Consider the following 23700-nt stretch of genomic DNA (forward strand, 5'->3'; position numbering starts at 1 on the left):
TAAGTCAAGCATACTGTAAAACAATCAAATATGATTAATAGTATGAATATAACATTTTTTTATACAATTTTACCTCTATAAAAACATTCTTAAAATTATACAAATATTGTCAAGGCTCTCAGAAGTCTCAGCCAAATCTCATGCTACGAATAGTGGCAAGTCATATGTTTGTCCATGTAGTGCATCTGAAATGCATTTTGCGTTTTCACTCCATTTACAGTATGTAGATATAGGATGTTAATCAGTCCGATTTCCTTTACAGACACATATGCCATTACCGGTATGTTGCCTCAGTGATCTGGAAGTGAAAATCAGCTAGAGCAGAAAAGCCACTCACCCTCCACCATTTAAGTTGTAATGTAGGGTTGTCACGGCACATCATGAATGTGACTAGAGGCTTGACTTCACATTTTGCAAAATACGGGAAAATAAAACACTTAAAACTCTTGAAACACAATGCATTACCCACCAAAGAGCTTATCTTATATAAACTGCTTTAAACTGAGCAGACATGCCACAATTCAGAAGTTAGTGGTGCTAATAGAGCACTACATAATTCAATAGCATGAGGACATCAAACAAAAAGCCACATGCATAAAACACAACAGGGGAGCCACATGAGAGAGCAACCAGTATAGTCAGTGCACCATATTATGCATCCCAGTCGTGGAGATTCACTGCAGCAGTAAAAGTGACAACGGCACAGTGATTTAGCAATCCTCAGCAAGGATAAACCAGCAAATCCTCTCGTCAGAACATGGACCACACTGGTAGAGGTTGTACCGACTAGTCAACCTCCAAATAGCGGCTGCAATCATGTCCAGCTGTGTGCGATGCCACAGGAAAACTATCCGTAGTCCAAATGTTTACTTTTATAGCCCAGCCCAAATGAAAATGTTCATAGGGTTGTCTTGGGAAGAGTTTATTTAAATCAAATAATCAGTTATCCAAGACACACTTAAAGAATGATATTTAGAATCATAAGCAGAACCACTTGCTAAACAAGCAAAAGGCTTTGGGAAAGTCTTCAACACCTCTGCTGAAAAGGTAAATCACTTTGGCCACTGCAGGCAGGCAGAAAGATTAAGATTGGCTCAAAAAGATTTATCCCATCAACAACTAAGTAGTGAGAAAACTGTCTGGGCCACGTTCACATGCTTCCAAAGTAGACAGCAAAGAAATTATCCTATTATGGTCTGTCAATGATAGCATGTCTTGGGACCAGAAAACCCATCGGGAAGCCATAAGGTGTGATTGCACAGTCAGTGCGCACCAGTAGAGCTGGATCGGCTGTCTTTCCAAGAGCAAACACTTCCTTTTCACCAGTGGGGGCCCAGCGAGCAGCCATGGACACCTCGCATTCAAACCAGTCTATGAATTCGACTTGAATACCGGCCAAGTAATGTCTCATTTAAAGTAGAAGAGAGTCAATCCTCGACCTTAAATAGAAAACCAAGCAGGGAAAGATTTATTTATTTATTTATTTTTTTTCCTTCGAACCCTTTTCTATATAGTTGCTGACCTGTGAAAAACACGTATCTCCAATTTTGGGAACTTTTTTTAAATTTTCACAATGCGACGTCTGTAACACCATTCATGTAAAAATAAGAAAAATGGAAAAAAAAAATGGTGATAAGTGTTTTTCACAGGACCGCGAAAACTACAAATGTCTTCAGGCGGGATTTAAATGAGCGTCAGGTGACCTACAGTTGTTGTATGTGTATCTTATAATGTAATTTCATATGTCGTTAACCCGCTACAAGCAAGTTATGAGTTCAAGGGTGAGCACTTAATTAGTTTTATTATTCAGTGGTATCTTCCTTTGCGAGAGTTTGACACTGGAATTAATCGATTCAATTTCTCCCCCATCAGCCATACAGAGGCCTATGGCGATATGTTATAACATTGGCCATACTTTGTACTGGCCCAGCAGTGCAAGGGGCGGGGTTTGCAGTGGATTATTTGCATGAGCCATCCCTTCATAAAACGGCAAAATCCAAGCAATGCAAGCATTTTTACTTGTGGAGCCAGCACTTCAAATTATAAATTATATTGCATGCACGTGGTACGACTACCCGCACCCCGACCCCGCAACTGTTTTTCCAAGCAATCAGCTATGCGCCACTTATCAGAAGCTAACGCCGTAAAATAAAAATCTGTGACATGATGGCACAGGTGTCACACCTGTGGAGGATATGGGTGTTGCTACATGATAGTCTCTGCATGATTTGTATTTCAAACAATTTATTCAAGCAGTCAAACTCTGGCTCACTTAGAGACATTTTTAGGAATGGGAAGAGAAGCTGTGCAGCACTTGATAAGTGAGCAGATGCTCCAGATATCCAAGTTTGTATACATACAAGCCATTAAAGTCACGTTTCCGTCATGTTCTAAAACATGACACAAAAATATTAGTCTCCTTTAAGTATGTATTATTATTTTAATCCAAATAAATGGATTACGGCACTAAGTTTTAACAAAATAATGATATAGGTACAATCCTAAAGATAGGGTTTGAAGTTAAATTTAGAGTTTGGCCTGAAAAAAAAAAAAAAAAACCTTGAAAGGGATAAAGTTGGAGAAAGCAGTCAAATTAATTGGAAATTCTGTGTGTGCATAGGGGCTACATTTATTCGTAAACTCAAAACATTAAAAGTGTGTTCACATAAAAATTCAGAATCAATAACTTCACAAGCAGAACGACAACATGTATTTGAGATTATTAAAATCCTTAAAATTAGACAATTGTCAAACTAATTGAACTGGAGCAGTCACAGATTTCAAATGAATAACTATGTTAAATGTGGGCTTTAAAATTCTACAAGCTAAAGTCATGCATTGTAAAATGTCAATTTAATGCAAGGAATATATCAGACATCAAAAGTGGGTGCAGTATTAGCAGTTCTTTGCATTGGTTGCTAATTCTCCATGTGTCTTCAAGCTGAGCAGCTCATTACTGTCTGCCAGTTGTTGATCAGACATTTGACAAATAATTAATCAGGCATGCTGCCTCAGTCGAGCAAGTGAAAGTTAATTTCCACACCTCTGCACGTGGAGATGAATTTGAAGCAAGCGCAGGCGGGGAGGCTACTTTCGTCACACTTTCAGGGTGACCTCTGGCCCTCTTATTTGCAAAGATTAGATCCAGACTGACAACTCCGCACTTGTCTTCATCATGTAACACCACGCAGCGTACATCAGCGCGCTGACGAAGAGTCAAGTTGCGGAATTGATGATGGCAGGGCCTTATGGTGACCGAGCGCGGGCTGGGATAAAAGACAACATCTTCCTGCACCAGACCAATGTGTCTCTCTGTAAGTAAAAGCTGGCTCACAGTTTCAGTGTAGCTGCTGGAGCTTAAGCATACCTTCACGCTTGTGTACAATAAGAGCTGCACATCTCCAAGGGTAACTGATGTTCCTTCTTCCATGTTGCAATAAAGAAGATAAATCAGATCTGCAAGACTCTTCTGAAACTGGCAGCACACCCTCAGGCCGGCATCCAGCACAAGGTCAGGTACACAAGCCTGTGAGTCCAATGATAATCTGTTCCCGACCGTCCTCCAGTCATCGTTAAATAGCAGGTGCTGAGAGACCCGGATGTCCCCAGGGCACAGGACTCCTAGTATGGCCCAGCACACCTCTTGGGTAAGCTTGCGACTGTGAGTGTACAGACCCAGGATGCTTCCCTGTGTAGCTCCCATCAAACGCAAGCCATGGCCTGAAAAGCTTATCTGTAACTCCTTCAAATGCGAGAAGGGGAGCTGGTGGAACAAGACCAGCAGCTCAGATTCTGCAGTCAATGTATAAAGACCCGTCTCCACGAGGATCAGGAGAGCAGGACAGGGTTCAACTTGGCTAAATGTAGCTACATTCAGCCAAAAGAGAGCTACAATCTGTTGAGAAACTAGCATTGTGCTGGATAGGACTGACTGTAGCGATGTCTTTAGGTGTTGAAATGAGAGATTTTCTAGTTTCACAAGAGCAGCAGGAAAATCTATCAAGGGTTGACAAAAACTTCTAATCTCATTTCTTTGAACAGTGGCAAAGTGATCTAATGCCTGATCCTTGTTTGGAGGCTTATGGGTAATTATGTCATTCATTGGGAATTTCTCAACGCTTGTTTTGTCCTCTTGTACGAAATCATCATGAACTCTTTCTTGCTCCTGAAGGCCATCTGGGTTCCAATCCGCTTTAATGATCTTCTGTGTATGGGACATGACTGGTGTGGTATGTTGATAACTGTAGTCCTGCATATTAGTCATAGCTTCATTGGCCCAAAGGTGTTCCATTATTTCCATCTGGACCTGTTGTATCAGTGGCAGCTCTTTGACCATTGAATAAATAACACTACTCTTGAAATATGAAAAGAAATAACTCCTTTTTACTAGGGAGAGGACTTGGCTGTCAATTACAGATATGACCTTGCTTTCATTGACGAGAGAAATTAGATGATTGAACCAGTCGGCCACAAAATGCTTTTTTCTTTCCCCTTCAAATTGCTGCAGTAGCGTGGATGAGCTCCAAAGGAAATGCCCAGCATCTTTGACAATCCAACTCACTCTGCTGACTAAGGCGCTCAGTCTTGAGCTTTGAACTGCAGCCCCTACACCGACTTTAGCCCGTGTTACAGACTCATCCAAAGAGCCACAATCATTTATGTCTCCAAAGATCAACTCTCCGTCCAAGATCACTTTCTCGGATGGACAGCAGGATCCCGAACTGGTAGAAGCATTTTCCTTGAGCTGAGAAGCGTCGGTTTGTTGGGGGACGGACATGGAGCTAGTTTCCCCTGTAAGCCGAAGGTGGGACATGTTGCCTAATGAGCTCCCACCAGAGCCAGGTCTCCCCCTGCAGCAATGAGCCACAACACCTTGGATCTCGTTAGCATTCCCCTCTGGCTCCATGACACATCCATCACCTAGGCCCAGGACACTTGTCTGCTGGAGGCTGGCATCCCCTGACCACACTTGCACTTTTGTATAACTTGATACTTCAGCAGCATTCTCAGCTTCCCTCCAAGGGTGCTCAGACATCAGCTCTGGCCGTGATTTATGACACAGAACTATCTCCTGCTCCAGGTCACCCCTGGTGCTTACCCCATTCTGTTGTGTGCCTCCATCCAAATCGAAACTAGTGTGAGGGACGGGACCTTTTCCAGGTATTGCCTATTTTATATTGTGCCGGTGGATAAAGAGAAAAGTGATGCATCACATTTCTTTTATGCCAACTACAATAATTTGCTTGCAAGATATACAACTACATTGAAAAAAAACATACTTACAGTCATTGTGAAATCATTTGGTGTCACAAAGGTAGAAGAGCAGGCTATGAGTTCACACTGCACAGTCTTTGAAGTAAGTAGATCAAACTCACTAAAATGGATGAGAACAGAAAATGATGGATGCAAATACACAATGTAACAATATTTAATTGTGCATGCTGCAAGCAACTTCCAGTTTTTTTTACAATCAAAATCAATTAAAAGCTAAATACAGTAGATATGGTTGCAGCAAACCTGGACTCCGCTTCACAAAAAGGAGTCTAGCAGCCTTCGTTTGTGAAAAGCACCAATCAAATGGCTGGATAAAATTACAGCCAACCTATCAGCTGTGAAATTAAAAAGAATGTGCGTATGTTGATGAGATTTACATATCACATGCAGCACTCTGGGTGAGAGAGGAACCGTTGTTGAGCTCTGTGTGCTGCAGTATGTTGTCATTTAGGTTAGCATGAGTCAATGTGCTTCAGTCTATAACATTTATTTACAAATCGGTCAATCACAAAATTAAGTATTTATAGGTTTGTTTGGGTTTTTTTGCTGTGGAATGACGAGCAAATTGCCATCAAACTTAAAATGTTAGTACATTAAACTTCATTACTTAAAGTGGATGTCAACCCAGATATTTTCTTTACAATAATATGTTCTATGCAGCCCCATTAGTCTAAAAACTAACACCTTCTGATTGATATTTTGTTTGTGGAATACGAGTTAAGTAGTCAAATTCACCCGTTTTTGCCCATCTCAAGGGGTGGCCATTTTGTCACTTGCAGTCAACTGAAAATGACATCACAATTGCTCAGGGCTCAAGTAACAACCAATCATGGCTCAGCTTCAGGAAACAGGTGAGCTGATCACCATATTCCTGCCTATATTATTTACTAAAAAGACCATACAGTTGGTAAATATTTAGCAATGACAATCTGTGTATTAGTTTTCATGACTTGTACAAAAGCTACATAAGAATCATCTACAACAACTGATGTACAACGTGTTTTACTCATTGCTACATTTTCTCTGATGGCTGCTGCATGTTTTTTTTTTGTTTTTTTTAAATCTCAGACATAGTGTACAGAGGATAAAATGATCAAATCTGTTGCGCAACAATTTCTCAGGCCATAATTCAATAGTCCACTGAATTCGCAGGCACTACTTGCCCTATTCTAAAGGTTTACGGTGGTCTTGACAAAGACTGTGCTGATATGCAATTCATTTTATAGTGTACAAACAGTCTTGAAGATAAAAGCACAGGACTGAGCTCTGACTCATGATCATATAGTAGCCATTTCTGCCTCCTGTATTGAAATGGCCATCTTGCAAGATCAAAGCTCAGGGCTAAGCAATCATTTGTATTTACCCAAAGTAGTACATTGCTTGTCAGGCCAATATAGTTAATTAAGCCAAACTCCATTAGGAATAAATAGAGTAAAATGTTTTACAGAAAGCACAAACATACTATACAAGAATCAAAGTTTCCGAATCTCTAGCAAGTAGTCTTACTTTGCCCAAACAATCCATCCATCTATTTTCAATACCGCTGATCCTGTTCAGGGTTGTGGGGTCAAAGCAATCCACACATTTATTACAAGATGAGAGAAACCATAACACTCTTGGGTTTGAAATTTAAATATGCAATTCAATGACAGAATCTCTCCTAATCTGCATCAAATTGAATTGGTAGCTACTGAATTCTTATGATGTAGATCTACATTTTTTTCTAACAAGGGCAGCATAGCCTACAGAGGTGGTTAAGGACAAAGCAGCCACTGACATTCTTCACCTTCATGCTATAGCCAATCCATTAGTGTAGGTAAAGATATGCTAGGCAAATATACAATATATTGTTTTTATATCCATAACTAAAAAAAAAAAATAATAATTAGCTAGGAAATAAAAAAAAGTCAATGATTGATTGTGAGTGTGAATGTTTGTCTCTGTGTACCCTGCAATTGGCTGGCAACCAATTTGGGGTGCACCCCGCCTACTGCCCGAAGACAGCTGGGATAGGCTCCAGTGCGCCCGCAACCCTTGTGAGGATTAGCGGTTTTGACGATGGATGGATGTTTATTTAACAAAGTAATTTTGGCTTATTTGTTTTTAGTCCTCCCTTTTGTTTGCTTAGGTTAGTGCTACCTGACCATGGAACTCTACAAGTTCGATGTGCGGCACATCCGTGTAATTCTTGGTCCTTGTAGTCTTTATATCACTTTGATAAAAGTTTAATCGTATCACTTCGTTAAAGCTTAATCTTTCTCCTCTCATCAGTCCATAAAACTTTTTTTTTTTTTTCATATTTTGAGGCTTGTCTAATTTTCGGTAAATTCCAGACTGGTATTTCTCATGACTGGTTGCATGGTCTGCTGTAGTCTTTACATTCATTCATGAAGTTTACAGCTCTAAAAGGTTTCTATCATCAATTGGTGTCATGCTCGACCTATCTGATGTCCGTTACCTAGTACTGAAACGCTTTCTTCTTCAGGACATTCCAAATGGCTGCTTTGGCTGTGGCCAATTTTTGTGCAGAGGTACTCATTGTTATACTTTCTGAGGAGAGTGTAGCTAAACCACCACATCTGTTCATAATGAGGAAAAACAAGGGGCCCCAATCTACTTTCTTCACCAATGCTACTAGTGGGAAAAGAGAAATGTAATGTATTTCTCTTTTCAATAAATCCGCGATCAAACTTAATTGCTTTCAATTCCAAGATGGCGAGTGAGTTACACAGAATGTAAATTGCAAAACCACTTCTGTCATGCGAGAATGAAGAACTATATGTAATATATCGGCAAAAATCTTAAGACAAATAAGTATTTAAAAATAAACAATCCAGGAACAAATGTTCTTCTGCAGCATAACGCCTTGTGCACAACTTTGCTCTCTCCCCAAATCATAGGAACGCATGGCAATCCTTTGCCCAAGCATTTGACTGCACTTTGCAAGATACAGACAATATTAATGAGAACACTTGTACTGATAATGCGCTTCTCTGACACATCTATCACGTCATGTCAAGGGTGAACTTCAAGTGAAGAGTGATTTATTTGTTTATATATTTTAAAAAGGGACACGCCGGTTCGCTACCGAGTGAACTACAGAAGCCAAACTGGGACAGCCTCTCAGCTGTCTAGACCAGCTGTGATTTACACTGGCACAGCTTGAAACACTTCAGGTTGGCATGTCCATTTGCATGTTTCCACTTCTCCCAGAAATGCTGCCATGATTTATGGCTTTGATTTTGCAATGTGTATCAAGATAGAATTGTGAACCAGGTGTAACTGGACCTTTGGCAAGGAGTAAAGAATTTTAGTATGCGTCGGTCTCAACTCTTACCTTGGGGGGCTAAGTGTCATCTTGGACAAATTGTTAGATTTTGGTGACAAGGTGATCGTCGATATCAGCGCACACTGTAGAGAATAGAACAAGACTGAAATGAAAATAAAGAAATGTTTTATCCATACCTGTTGCTTGATAAAGATAGATAAGGCATTTTATTTAGTACATCTAAAATGTATGAAGGTTCAAAATTAGGCACTGTATTGACATATACCAGTAGATGCTTAAAAATTCACATGTTAAAGAAGCACCATTTTTTTGTGCATTCGTTAACCAGCTTGATTTTGCTCACATAAAAAGAAGTTCAGCTTCTCTTTGGAAAATTAGATAACCGGTAAATAAAAGCAAATTGAAATATAAAATTTGTACTGATTTATTTCTATGTATACATGTATTTTCATTACTTTCTTAGCCAATATTATGTTGAAGGTGTTTTTTATATCATCGGCCTTGCCGGATGTTTTGCAGTCAATAGAACAGTACAAATATCGAAACTTCAATTAATTTCTATAATTGTGCTACCCTTTACTTGATTCAAAAATCATTTAATTTTGCACAACCCCTCGAGTGTCATGTTATACATATACACATCTACACATTTGGACTATATGAAGAAAAAAATGACAAGATGTCTGTCTTGCATTAGAAGAAAGCAATTCAGTTAAATCATCTGATATAGTCATTGAAAGAAGTTCAGCGAAAAGTTATTTGACCACAGAGACATGCAATACTGTATGTCTGCTGCGGTCAGGCTCTTCCTTCACCTGCTGGTTCTGTCTGAGAAAGGCGGCTTCGTTGGGGTGGTTAAAGCGCAAGATGTTTTTGCTCCCAAGGTGTATGATGGCACCTGAAGGAAAGGGGGGGGGGGGGGGGGAACAGAGACTGGCAAATTAACAAGATACCTGCAAGCTCAAAGTATTTTGAATTAATAATGTAATGCCTGCAAAGACAGGTGCAGCAATTAAAGATTTGAGGCTCTTCACAACATTTGCCACAGAGAGTAATGATGTAGTATCAGAACAGTAATCCTAAATCATGAAAAGTTACCAAGAACCACAGACTTGGCTGATAGAAACCTTCCTCTCAATGTTTCAACAGAGTGAAGTGTCTTCACTAAAAAAAACTGCTGGCATAAAATGGGAGTTGCTTACATTTCCTCAAACGAGCAAAAGGGAATGACTTGCTACGAAGAAAGCAATTTCCAGCGTGAATGTCAGTGACCTAAAGTAAACCATAGGATGATCTACCAGAGAAAAACGGTCAAGCAAGGCTTGGTAATCCTCAAAAAGTGATAGAATTGAAGTGATATTAGGGTTTATATATCAGGCTCCGATTCATGCAATCACAGCCAGAGATTTTCTCAAGGCCTTGCTGTGCAATTGCCGCCTCGTCGCCGGCTCCAGCAAATTCTAATCTTGCAACTACAAATGACTTAGACAAGTGACAAAGCACCTGCGAAGGGAGCCTCTGATAGATTCCAGCTGCTGTTTGCCAGAAAATTACAAACATTTGTTCAAGAAAATGCCTTCAGATACAGCCGTTTGTGAAGGCGATATGGGAAAAGCTGAAATGGTTATAAAGGAAGGCTAGCAGAAGGCTGTGCTACACTGTTAAGTTGTTATCTCGGAAAGCCAAGCCCTGATGAAGAGGAGGTTGTAAGCTGCAAGGCTCCAACCCGCAGCAAGCAGTGTCTGTTTGGACAAGGGAGGTTAAGAGTCTCAACACGGTTTGACTCTGTCCTTTCAAAGAGTAATTCTCAAACCTGTGGGTCCAATCGACTCAATCTGCCAATTAAGGAAAACAGTTTGGGGCTTTGTCGGCCACTCACCCTTCGAAATGTTTATTAAGAGAAACTATCCATTTTATGAAAAGCTGCATTTACAGTGCACCCATGCCAAAAAGTGCGATGCTGCAAGAGCCAAGGACAACATGGATTTCATAAGATGAAACAGCTTAACCAAATCTGGGAACGAGCTCATTCCTTTCTCTGAGAGAATATGAGGCAAAAAGCTTACCCTGAGTCAGCTGACAGGGATGAGCTACCACGATGCCATTGACTGAACACATTGCACCCTCCTGAGGGATGAGAGTCACAGTCCCGGCGTGGTTTTCAAACACACAATGTTCATCGCCGAGCCCTGAATTATCATCATCTATGAGAAACAAAAACATGTCAGGAATGCATTTTACAGTCAGTAAATCAACAGATGATGCAACAATGGGCTATATGATTTAGTAACCCTGACTCACCAATATTCAAGCTGCAAGCTGCTTTGTTCGTGTTTATCATGGTTCTGCCCTCCTACAGTGGTGATTAATCAGGAGACTATGTAAGGCGTGTGTTTGTTCTACTGCAATCACAAGGCGCAATTTGCTACGGCTGGTGATTAATTAACAGAAAATGCAGAATGAATGTGAGTTAGGTCAAGATGAAACGCTCCATTTACTTTCAAATAATAGAGGACGACGCCAGTGCTGAGCAAGTCTTCATCAATGCCTATCAAATGGGGGAACAGACAGTCCAAAACCACTGCATTTCCTTCCTTCTTCAGAGCCACCGCCTCCTCCTATGGGACACAAGAGATTATCCTTAGAAGGACTGAGGCCGTCTCAATAGCCTGTAGCTGTAACAATAATAAAGAAAAAAGCTGACAGACATTTAGTGGCAACCAGCAGAAAACTAAATTCTTTATGACTGCTCTTCCTTGCCTGAAGGCCAAGCAGAATAGCCGAGTTTCGGCCATGTGTTGCTATGAAGCGGTCGAGTGGCTGACGGGGAGAGACGCAATCAATCATTTAGATTACCATGGTGAGAGTCAAACTGTACATTGTGTTCGCCGAGCGACAAAGACGCAGTGCCAGCAGCCACACACTTGCATTGCATAACGTGCAACGTTGCCGCCAGTGAGGCATAACAGTCAAGGTTATGTCGCTTTTAACTTTCTTAAGCATACACATCAACATAACACATTCATTTCACACCATTAACAATGTGTCTGTATGGAAGGTAAAACAAGGTAGGCCTTGTCTTACAGTGGATCCACCAAAGGTAATGTAGGTCTTCAAAGTTTCCCCTAAAGTCATACAATTGGGAGTTCAAATTTATCAGAAAAACTGCCTTGGGTCGCACAGTAACAAGAGTTTAGCTCAATGAGCATAAAAAGGATTAATTCATGTGTTTTGATTTTTTTTTTTTGTCTTTTTGTGATTCCTCCACAGAAGGGCACCAGTGTTGACCAGAATTGGATCGTAGTGCGACACAGGAAGCAGTCACCCATCTCTAACTTGGCTGTTCAGTACAATTTGGGTACATTTATTGATTTCTTTACAAAATTACAAATAGTGAATAATTTGACATTGGCAATATATATTTTTTTTATTTTAATGAATTGCAAATGGTTAAAACAAATACCATAAATCATAGAATAATGGAACGCACACCATCGTTCAGCTTTTAATGTTAAACTAACAACTACAGCATGTGTCTTTCTGCATGCCATCACGTCAGTTAATGGCTAATACATAATTTGTAAAATCTTACTTTACAGTAGTTGAACCAATAAACTTGTTGGACAATTAAGAATGCTCAAAACCTTGATTTATAAAGCTTCCTCGCCTTCAATGAGCCTCTGCTAACTTCACTTAGCCTTTGTCAATGGTCCAAGGGTGAGTCATTTAATTTATTTAGTTTTAATTTTATTTTAGTAGTTTATTTTCACACCTGTATGTCTAAAGAATTAATTCACATTAGGGTGCGTCTCAAATTATACTTTCACGATGATATCTTACAGCTAATAATTTTTTTTTTTAATTCCCCATCTAAAAAGATTTGGAAAATTACATAGGAAACAATTTTTAATAAAGAAATGTTGGCCTTCTGAAAAGTTTATTAATATACGTAGATTCATAGCTCAAACTGTGTTTGGCATTGTGAGAAAGGCCTCCAAATCGATAGGTGACTTCAGGTAGTCCATTTTGTCGCTGTGACCTTTTTCCTGGCTCTGCATCTGCACCTTAGTCAATGTGGAGGGAATTATGAACTGTACCAGACAGTGTTAACACAAAACTTTCAGGCTTTTTAAGGTGAAAAATACAAGTCAGGAGAAGCTTAGTGGGTGGTAGTTGGGTGTTGATTCTCATTTAACATGAGTGTGAATGTGATTGGTTAATTCTGAACACAGCCACATCCCCACGTTAAGGGTATTGCACAGTGATGCTACCATATTGTCTGTTTAGTTTTACTTGCGCTCTTAAAAACATTTGAAATTATCTTTGGTTATTGTTATATCACAAATCAGGCTTTGGAGTGTCGACTTTGTATACTGTAATTATAAAATGCAAAAGCACTAACACCAAGTGTTTCATACACTCCCTCCAATTGTCACTGAGAAAATATGTGCAAGTCACACACACACACCTGTATATTAAGCAACTATTATATATGTCTACTGGGCTATTCATCATCATCATCATCATCATCATGTGTAAATCATGCCCTTACTACTATTTCAGACTAGAATAAAACAGTCCTGAGAAGACCTGAGGGGTTGCAGAGTTTGCTCTGAAAGTAATTTCCAACTTGACAAGAAATGAAACATTTAGCCTGGGATGACCAGGTTCAAAGGGCACAATGAATTAAGCCATAAAAGAGAAATGTACCCCTAGGCAAGTGTTCACAGCCAATAACGTCCTTCCCAGGGCTTTGGGATTCGATAAGCCGGAGTTCTACAGCCAAATGCAAATGCTCCTCAAAGAGGTATGCTCCTTTTAAAATGGTGGACTAATGCCTCAGATTGCTATAGATTACCAGGAGTACCTCCCCAAGAGGCAGAGTAGAAAATCTTGCATATGGAGAACTCTATAAACTCCTTCCTCCTCCCATTCACTTTTGCATGGATTGGACAGTGGCAAGAAACATGTCCACAACTTTCCTTACTGGTGGCAGTTGAGAAATTGAAGAAATCCTCCCCAACACGTCCCTAATGAAACAGGAGAGGCATCGACCAGGGCCTGTTAATTAAAAGGGATTCTTCACAGACTTCATTAGAAGTTGGGAGAGGCCTGGGCGATTAATGCATTGTGTCACATTGCTCTGACATCAGGAACAGATGAAATACTCTTAGAGTCTCCTCACATTCACATATGTGCCAGTGAACGCTGATCATTTCAGATGGTCACTCCGTCAGTCGGTGTGCCATTTTGACCAGAGGAAAAAAAACTCAAATCTGCTTCCCACTTGAAGCAGCTGGTGAACATACTGTAATTAATGTTGACATTTGCTAAATGAGCATTTAGGCTTCCATTAAATACTGTACTATCATCTGCAAAACTTTTTTTCCCTGGGAGCATTTGACAGTTCTATCTACCATAGTTCATTAATATGAATTCCAAATCACCCAACTGCAAACCATCTAATCACTCTTAATACCCATCGGCCATGTCACATAGCGCAACATGCCAGCTGAGCAGAAGTTTGCAATTAATTTTGTTGCAGAGAAAAATGCATGCATTTTTAAAGCATGCATGCAAATATTGATTTTACTGAAAGACAAAACTTGAGCACCCACAAAACTAATGAGTTTTTAATGTACCAAGGGCACAGCCACAGTTTGGCAATTTACACAGAATTTATATCAAATTGTCACCCATAGTTGGAGATATGCAAGATTCAGCTCTTGAGTAGAATGCAATAGAAATATTAAAATCTGTGAGTGTCAGACTAAATAATTTTCTTGTTGTTTCTGTTACACTTTCATTCTGGTAGACTGCTCTGGATACAGTTCATATTTTTTTTTCCTCCTTCCTACATGCCATGTAACCAATTTGGGAAACTGATGATTCATAAAACTGCATTCTAAACAGATTTTAAAAATGGAAAAATTGCATACAGGCCTACACATAGCTCTTGGTTAACTTGGCTCCTAAAGGCCCTTGTGGGAATTTCAGCAATAGAATTTGATAGAAAAAAATGTGTAAAAGTACTCATTTAAATTACAAATACTCTATGTGACAGTAATATTGGGCTTTTTGTATAGAGCAGGGGTCACCGGCACTACGACCCAAGGACCACGAGGAACCCGTGGGCCTGTTTTAAAAATAGTTTACCAGCGATGGGAGATTGTGATTTTCTAAGAATGTTGTAGAAGTGATCATTTCAAAATGTGAACACACAAAATAAGTGTTGCATATTGATACTGATCTATTTCCTAATTATTGTGAGAAAATATTATATTTCTTAAATGAATATCATTGATAATAGCAGCAAACTGCTAGCTCTTCACACCAATCTACCCAAGAAGTAGCTCTACATTTCAAAAAGATTGGTGACCCTTGGTATGGAGCAATCTGGCCTATTGAAGCAGAATGTTTCTTAAAAAAAAAATAAAAACGTTTCATTTGTTGCACACATGGGATAAACATGTGTTAGTGCTAAGTGAAGATGCAGATATTCCGCTTTAAGTTAAGTACCAACCCCACCTCCGATGTCTGCAAAAGAATTCCATGACAGAATCCCCACTTATATTCCGCCAAGACTAAATGCAAATGTATTGGGAGACAAATGTCAAATTCCAAAATTGTTAAAATGATTGTAGTTCTGGCATCACTAGAGTGCCTGCTGTTCACCAGCACAGTGGCCTTTTGCTCAGATGCCACAATGTGTCTACCGGAATGCTAACTGCTATAATGTCTATTTTCTTTATTCAAATGGACAATGTTTACCTCCAAAATATATTAAAACAAAGATGCTTCATTAATATTGCATGCCCACCTGTACAAGATTAAAGTGCCGCATGTCAATAATGATTATTTCCTAATTAGGAGCAGTGACAGGTGCTAATGAGTTCCAGCACCATTATTTTGAATAAAAAGCCATCAAGCCCCCAAATGTTACCTACTAACTTAGAGCATAGAATACTAATGCCTCAACATACACTGACAAATAGGTATGAAACATCACCATATACATGAAATGACCCAAAAATGTATCCATGTACCGAATAAGTTCTTTAACCCAGACTGAGAATATATATATTCAGAGACATTTTCAGAACTATCAATAGTAGCGGTGTGAAGAAATCTTTTCAATAACAAATACTCAAAGTATATCATTTAGGATGTATTATTGGACAATAAATCAACCCCTACTTCTCATGACAGGCACGATCACGGTTTATGCATAATGGAACAGACTACTTGGCTAACTATGATGAGGCCCAAAATGATGACATTTGGTGTGATTTGGGATGTTGGAAAACATTCAGAGGAAAATTGTTCAGCAGTCATTGTGAACCGTTGAAACAGTAGCAATATTTTTCTTCATGTTTTTCTTTTCTAGAACCCTAGGGCTTTACAAGCTCACAGCCTCAGAAGCAATATTGGGTTGCAGGAGAGTGCATGTCAGTTTGGTTTCTCTTTGCCAGACTTCCAAACGCTGTCACACTCTCACCTGAGGAGTATTTCAACAACTCAGCGTTTGGGTACCATTTAAATCTTAATAGATGCAAAGTTATACTTCATGCCAGGTTGACTCTCTTTTTCTCTCTCCCTCCCGACTATACGCTTCTAACATTTCTGGATGTTTATAGGAGCTGCAGGGACACCAACTGGTGGGGTGATTTCACTGCAAGCACAAGTGTCAAAACTGCTTCTATGTTGATCACAAGGGAGAAGCAAACAATGATTCTAGTTGGAATAAAAGATTAAATAAAAATAATTGCTCCAAAAAATTGGAATAAATCCTTTCAGACTTTTTGTACGTATAGCTTATGTCTCAGCGTCAAAGAGAGAGGTTAAACTGGCTAAGAAGATTTTCTATGAAAAGAAGGGTTCAGTGGACAACTGCTTTAGATATGTAAAATACAAATTCTCAATATCATTACTTGCATACTAAAATAAATGCAGGAGAAACAAGAAAAACGTATGACAAATGTAACACTTGCTATACCTGCAGAATACCTCGAGTCTCCTCCCATTTGCAGGTCCACTCTTTGGTTAGAGTATAAACCTGCAGAAATGGAAAGTATTGCAAATGCTACCAAATATGCACCATAAAACTGTGCATTAAGCAGCAGAAGACAGACCTTTTCTTCATTTTGATGCAGCTCCTCTTCTACCTTGAGTGAAGACGACAGCTCTCTATGTGAAACCTGTAGCAGTACATAGGTAAATACAGTATTATGCCCATGTTAATTAACTCTGCAAAACCCATTTACAAATATTGTATGGCTGGAACAATACAGGACCTGTTTGGTTTCGAGTATCCGTTTCAGCCTGGTAACCTCTGCCTGGAGATCCCTGATCAACTTCACACTGCTGTCTTCATTCACTGTCGGGTTGTTCATGATGTTTCGGGCGCGGTTGGCATAGCGCAATGTGCTCAGGGTCTCCCCATAGTTCACGTTAGCTGGGGAAATGGCTGCAACGATGGGTCATAGTGGAGAAATGCACACATGAGCGATGCAGTATAAAAGCATAGAGGATTACCTGGTTTAGGCAGAAATTTGTGTGAACAGTGCATACTTGCAATCATGGTAGTCTTTGAGTTTCCACCAAGACTGTCTTTGAGCAGCCATGTAAGAACCGAGTCTCTGTATGGGATGAAGGTCGTCTTTTTTGTTGTCGGTTGTCCCACGCTGAGCTCGGCTGGAAGGTCACAATATATGTGCATATTTGTTTTTTTAAATACTGCAAAATCTAATCAGTCCTCAGAATTATCTGCAGCCTATGCAACTAATTTGTCACATATCAACCTCCTAAAATAATTTCCTATGTCATATTGACAACAAATATTGTTTTGCCTTAAATATCTCAGGATGCTGGCCACCTCTGATAAAATCAGCTACATCCTTAAACAGATCATTCATTTCTACCCGAGAAAGTAAATTACTAAATATAATCAGTATTTGGATCCGTTTTTCCATAGTTTCCGGAAAAAAAAAACCTTTAAAAAGATATCTCAGGCCTCAAGTGTCAAACTCAAGGCCCAGGGGCCAGATCCGGCCCACCACATCATTTTATGTGGCCTGTAAAAGCAAATTATGCGCATCAACTTCATCTTGCAAAAATACCAAAATTGCAAGTTGTCTTCACTTGAAAAGTTAAAATGTCCCTTTTAAAATAAATGTAATAATATTTGACCAAACAGTTTTACTGGCCTCTGATTACAATACAAGTTATTATTCGGTTTGTTGTGGGAATCGTTGGCGTCAGGACAAAACTTGCCATGTTGCAATTTGATAAATGTAATCTTTTTTCACAAATCTATACTATTGGTCAGTCCACTGTTATTTTTACAAACTTTTCTAAAGTGTTGAAAATGGCTTGCTTCTTTGACAATGCAATGTTAATGGTTTTTGGGGTCTCCGAAAAAGTGATGACTTTGGAGGTACAAAGATTCCGCCTAACACCAGCAATATGTAGTATGAGGCAATCATATATTTTTGGGTTCACAGTCATAACGGTCCTCCGAAGAAAACCATAACTATGACGTGGCCCGCGAAAAAAATGAGTTTGACACCCCTGAATCTACCATTATTTTAGGAAGGTGACGATATTGGTCTTAACTGTTGTTTTTCTATTAATGGGCCTATTGGCTTAACATGGCGTCAGTAGGCTAGTCCTGCTTTGAATGCCATTTACCCAGAGCTGAGATAACATTGCCCAGGGTGACGAGGGATTTGTTGATGTTGCCGCCCTCCTTCAGTCTGATGCCTGAAGTCTGCGTGGTGTCTGCCCTCTCACTGCCAGCCAGGTCCACCAGATGGATCTTACTCAGCATCTCGCGTGGCAACTCTGCATCAAACCACGTCTATGGCAAGAAAAACCATCAGAAGAATACGCAAGCACATAGCATGACAAACAAATGGCCTAGTTATAATGAAAAAAAATGAGCCTTTGAAGTTATTGAAAAGTTCGGGACACCAACAGAAAATAAAGCTAATTTCACCTCCAGAGACACACAGCAGACTATAAACCTCCCAAAAATTTAAGGGGACTTCAGGATTTACTCCAATTCAACATGGTACACTACACTCCTTATGTATACCACACCTTACCTGAGTGAAGCTGATGGTGAAGATGGCATGTGAGCGGCTACTGGAGTCATTCATCCCTGTCCTGGCAGTGATACGGTTGGCGTTCCCGGCAGTTATCAATTCTTCCATGTTGCTGTAGCCGTGAACCAAATTCTTGGACAGATCTAAGCACAGAAGAAGTTTTTATTATCCATTTTTGTTTTAAGAAACTATAATATTTGTCAACTCGGAAGATAAGTAGATAAAAAGGAGGGGGGAGGGGTTTCTTACTCTCAACATACGGTCCATCCCTCGGGTGCTCTCTCACTCTTAAGCCTCCATTCTCCACGACGACAGTCCTCTTTTTAAGAAGGTCATACACACGTTCGTTGTAGATTTCCATAAAGCTAGTGTCCAAAGTCCAAATGGTTTCAGTGTTAGTTGTTTGTGAATGACAGCACCAAACAATAAGCACGTACACAATCAAAAAGACCCCCAAAAAGCCATCGTTTGTGAAACTGAGTAAACTTTGATAAGCAACATTTTATTCAGAACCAGAAGTTCACCCTGTACGTTATCTGAACAGACATAGTTAAAAAAAATAACATAAAACATTGGATTTCAATGGTAAATTGCTTCCAAGCCCAGATAAATCTAACCCTAACCCTTAACCTAGGAGCCATAGCAATGATTTGTTCAAATAAGATTTTAACCGTCTCGTTTAAAAAAAAAAAAAAAAAAGATAAACCCAAGGTTTAGGGCAAAGCTATTCAGGACGACACTTGCAGTTAATTAACATATGCCCATTAAGTTTTGGCTCAACACAATGAGAGGTAGAGAGTTTGATTCTAAAACATTACAAGCTGAAGAGAGGGACATTTTCCAGTATTAATGCAACACTATTCTGTCTCTGTGTTGAAACACAAAAAAGTTCACATTTTAGATTAATTTTACTTTGCAAGAGTTTATGTTGCTCAAGAAGCCAGTTACATACGGTTATATATAACATTGTTGACAACTGATTTGAGGGGACTGAAGCAAAAAAACTATTAGAACAAACAATATTCAAATGCAAGTATTTTTTCTGTCAATGTAATGTTGTCTAAAAAGCAAACTCTAAAGGCAAACCAAAACAGCTGTGGAGTTGAATTCAACCTAACCAGGAGTTACCAATGCACTCCAAGCACCAAAATGTGGATACACTTGAATTTCCTCGATTCAGCAGGAGATCTGGAAAATCTGTGGGGGTCCACAAAAGAAATTGCTTGCTTTGCAAGTTCTTCTTTTGTGAGCAAAATGAGGTATGAAGTAGGGCAAGGTGCACTCAGAGGCTAAGCAGCAGGTAGTAAGGTATAAAGTAGAGCAGTCTTGTTTTTTTGGGTGACAAAAGTAAGACATTGACTTTCGGAATATTGTAGTTAACTTCATTAGTGTGATGCATGATAAATAGAGGTCATTTAGTAATGCAATTGGAGAGAGTCTTTTTTGTGAGACTGATGCTTGTTTGCAGGGTTGAGACCAATATTTGGAGGTTAGTAATTCTTGCACATTAAATAAAAAAAAAAAATCCAGATCATTAACTTGAATAACTGAGGGGGAGTGTATAATTATCACTGTATTGATATCCAAAATGACAAATTGATAAAGAAAGACCGGTTACATCTCATATTCCTCATTGCCATTCTGTTTTTGCATCATTCGCAACAACATCCTGTCAGTCTGCATCTGTTGGGCTCTTTGTCATTATTTAAATAAAAAATAAAAAAACATCTCATACCTGACCTCTGTACAAAATGACGTGTTGCTTGTGCTTCTCTCTGATATTTTGGAGAACAGACCTTCACAGATCCGTGGGATCAAACCTTTTTCTTCCTGGCAAATTCAACAAAATAAAAGTGTTGACAACACTCAAAACTCTGTAGTGACATTGTTAAATTCAATTGTCTTAATGCGAGTTTCTATGTATTGCTGTAGACCAAAAAAAAAAAAAACAGCAGGCAGAGGCAGTGGAACAGCTACCACAAAAAGTTACTGAAGCGTTAAAGCAATCTCTTCATCCCTTGTTTTAATTACACAGCAGTAGATAGTGAGCATTAAGGACGTTATATGTAATTATCAAGTAAGTTGAAAGGAGCAGTGATGCTGTCCTGGTAGACATTCATTTACCCCTTGGTAGAGTGAAATTTACATTTGAGTGCAAGGTGGGAAATGGAAAAGCTACGCGCTGCTGCACTCATCACCTTTTCTGATTAGTGCAGGAAAACACGGAGACAAATGAAGAGAAAAGCAAGGATGTCTGATGAGGTCACTTTCTAATGTAAAAATGTGTCAGCATTGCGTTCACGCTGGGTAAGCACTACTAAAATGATTTGCATTTGTAAGATCCTCAATGCTGATTATATTGGGACAGTGGGAGTGTATGAGGTGGATGTCATATGTTTTAAGTGAACCGCGGTTATGAGAGTTCTGTTTAATTTTCAATTTCTTTCTTTTTTTTTTTTTTTTTTTTTTTTTATATAAATGGCACCTCCACAGCACGCAAATTGCCCTTGGGAGGAAAAAAATAATCACAAAAACATCTCTGGATTGCTGACCATCCTAATCTCCTTTAGCAATCTTTGCAACACTTAAATCCAGGAGCTCAGATACACCCTGGATTGGTTTAAATCATACAGTTACAAGATAATGTGTAAACCCTTTGAATTGACCGGATTTCTGCATAAATTGGTCATTTCATCCAAGTCACAACAAGAGACCAATGGGTCTTAAATACCACCCAAACAAGTATTGGTTTCCATGTTTCTACAAAAAACAATACGTAATTGTCGTCAACAGTTCATGTCGGGCAATGCTTCTTGAGAATAGAAAACTCAAAGCCAGAGTATGTTGTTATAGCACCTCCAGCTTGGTCACATTGATTGCCTTCTGGGTTGGCTGACTCCTGTCTCGGATTCGGTTTTGGAGACGTTATTAGCAGGGTGAATGTTTACATGATGCGGCCAGTAAAAACAGAACTGTTTGGTATTAGATCAAGCAGGCTGTAAATTGCTGTGACTTAATCACACCTTTTATGGCCAATTTATGCAGAAATGTCAGGTAATTCCAAATGCTTCACATGCGTTTTGAAACTGTATCTCTGGCTGCACTCATTTCATTCACTAACAACTTTACTTAGTATACATATTTTTATTTGAGTTTGGGTATTTTCCAATTGCGAAAATACTGGGATATATGTACAGTACTGTGTATCACCTCTCAGTCCCCAAAAATGTTGGGGCCATCATTTAAAGGCCCTGACCACTCCATTGGATAATTGTTTAGGGCGATAAATCAAGGGTGTGGGTGGGTTAATCCTTCCCCTAATTGGGCCTTTGGTCAAAAGGCAGTAAATCGGGATCACAATTTTGATTATATTGGTGTTGAACAGGCCTAGAGCACAATCAATAATGTCACACCTGACCTCTGCAGCTGCTTCTTTGGCTCCTAATTATGTATTGCATCGACCAGCCCAGAGTGTGACCTGCTTTTTACCCATGGTCAGCTGGGATGGGCTCCTGTACACCCATGACCCTAAACCTAACCATTCAGTGCCTCACTTATGTCCTCCAGTAACACTGAGTATTTAAGTCCTCTTCAACATTGTACTAGCTACTCGTTTCACCACCATGCGGTTAACAGTCACTCAGCTTCTGAAGCGCTCTCCCTCCGGAAATGAGAAACTTGGACTGTCCTGGCTAAAATCTATTTATACAAACTGGCAGATTAACTTTTATTTATTCTGCTCCAGCTCAGATAATCAAATCACAACTGAATTTATCATCTTTGGGAGAATATACAACTCATGTACTGCATGGTGTACTAATGTTGTGGCAAGTGAGCGAATGAAATACATGCATTTAAAATGATGCATTGTGGTGGGAAATCTGGGAACCTTACTGCATGTCCCATCATGGTGTAAGATTTGCCTGATCCAGTTTGGCCATAGGCAAACACACAGGCGTTGAAACCTTCAAATGCAGCTGTTAAGACATCAGGCCCCAGATCATTGAATATCTACAAAAAAGATTAGATAGAGTGTTCAAATTGAGCAGGCAAAGAACATTCAAGACTCATTAACATACAATCAAAACAGTAAAGCAAAATGTGCAACAATACAAGAAATCAGTTACCTTCTCCTGGGATGCAAATGAGGGACTTGTGTCAGTTGAGTCATATGAGAAGTCGTAAGTAAATATCTTTGTGTTCTTATCGTCCCCTCGTACCGATGATGGCTGTAGAATTTCAAAAGTGCTCATTACTTTGCATTAATCTGTCTCAAAGTGAATTTCTGTTAAAGACACTGTACCTTATACAAATAAATAGTATTTCCTTCCAAACGAGTCACCACACTGGATGATAATCGCTGTTCTCTGAGGAGAAGTAAACAAAAGCGTCTGTGGGTAAATAAATACCACATCATGTGGGGTTCGTTTGTTTTTTAATTTACCTTTTGTTAAGTGGACGGACTCGGACTGCGACACGCACTGAGGCCATGACGGAGAAAACAGCTGTATGGCCTTCGGCATGTAACGAGAGCGTGGGTAATTATATGACCATGAGAAGATCCACAGCCAATTAATTCACCTGTGACCTGTCTTGATACATATCTTTTAGTGATTTGCGCATTTTCTCCAGTAGAGGTCGCAACTTACAAGCTCAAATTTAAACATTGGCGGTCCAGTAATGTTTAATGACAACAGTTATAAGCCTTTTTTGTGGCCAACTGAAATCAGTTCCTATCGTTAGTATAAAATGTACATTATTTTTTAACCCTTTGAATTTAGCTGTTTGCACAGTCCACCGACTGTAAAACTTCCAAAATGAAATGTGTACTGTATGTATACATGTTGTATTGAAGCCCTCCCTTTGGGGTTAGGGGGAAGAAGATATATACGTACCGGTATATAGGGAATCACCACAGTATTTTCATAACATAATGAATAACATAATTCAGACTGAAATCAAAACTATTATGGTTGCACATTTCTGCAGGGTAAAAAAAAAGACAAACCATTGATGTTGCTCGTTTCTAAA

At 39.4% G+C, this 23700-nt stretch overlaps 1 protein-coding gene across 1 annotated transcript; it reads right to left on the reverse strand.

Annotated features, from left to right (window-relative positions):
* Window positions 1-2616: 2616 nt before the first annotated feature.
* kif16bb (kinesin family member 16Bb) lies at window positions 2617-23269 on the reverse strand. The gene is made up of 19 exons (XM_086045863.1): window positions 23114-23269; window positions 22973-23036; window positions 22797-22898; window positions 22564-22680; window positions 20405-20499; window positions 18919-19034; window positions 18670-18812; window positions 18254-18422; window positions 17135-17257; window positions 16858-17030; window positions 16696-16761; window positions 16560-16619; window positions 11062-11181; window positions 10865-10916; window positions 10630-10767; window positions 9379-9461; window positions 8612-8685; window positions 5284-5374; window positions 2617-5167 (listed from the first exon to the last, which is right to left on the reverse strand). Exons 1-19 carry the CDS (start codon window positions 23158-23160, stop codon window positions 2975-2977), a joined length of 4026 nt encoding a protein of 1341 aa, XP_085901989.1. The 5' UTR covers window positions 23161-23269; the 3' UTR covers window positions 2617-2974.
* Between the last annotated feature and the right edge of the window lie 431 nt (window positions 23270-23700).

Source organism: Filicampus tigris, chromosome 11 (genome assembly GCF_054856515.1).
Source record: "Filicampus tigris isolate MCC_2025a chromosome 11, RoL_Ftig_1.0, whole genome shotgun sequence".
NCBI classification, from domain to species: Eukaryota; Metazoa; Chordata; class Actinopteri; order Syngnathiformes; family Syngnathidae; genus Filicampus; species Filicampus tigris.

Excerpts from the sequence above, each read along its gene's own strand:
- kif16bb (XM_086045863.1), bottom strand. The coding sequence starts at position 23,160 with ATGGCCTCAGTGCGTGTCGCAGTCCGAGTCCGTCCACTTAACAAAAG. Across the intron at positions 20,500-22,563 it reads ACACCATGATGGGACATGCA|GAAGAAAAAGGTTTGATCCC; the intron begins GTAAGGTTCCCA and ends TGAATTTGCCAG. Across the intron at positions 9,462-10,629 it reads TCCCTGTCAGCTGACTCAGG|GTGCCATCATACACCTTGGG; the intron begins GTAAGCTTTTTG and ends CCTTTCCTTCAG.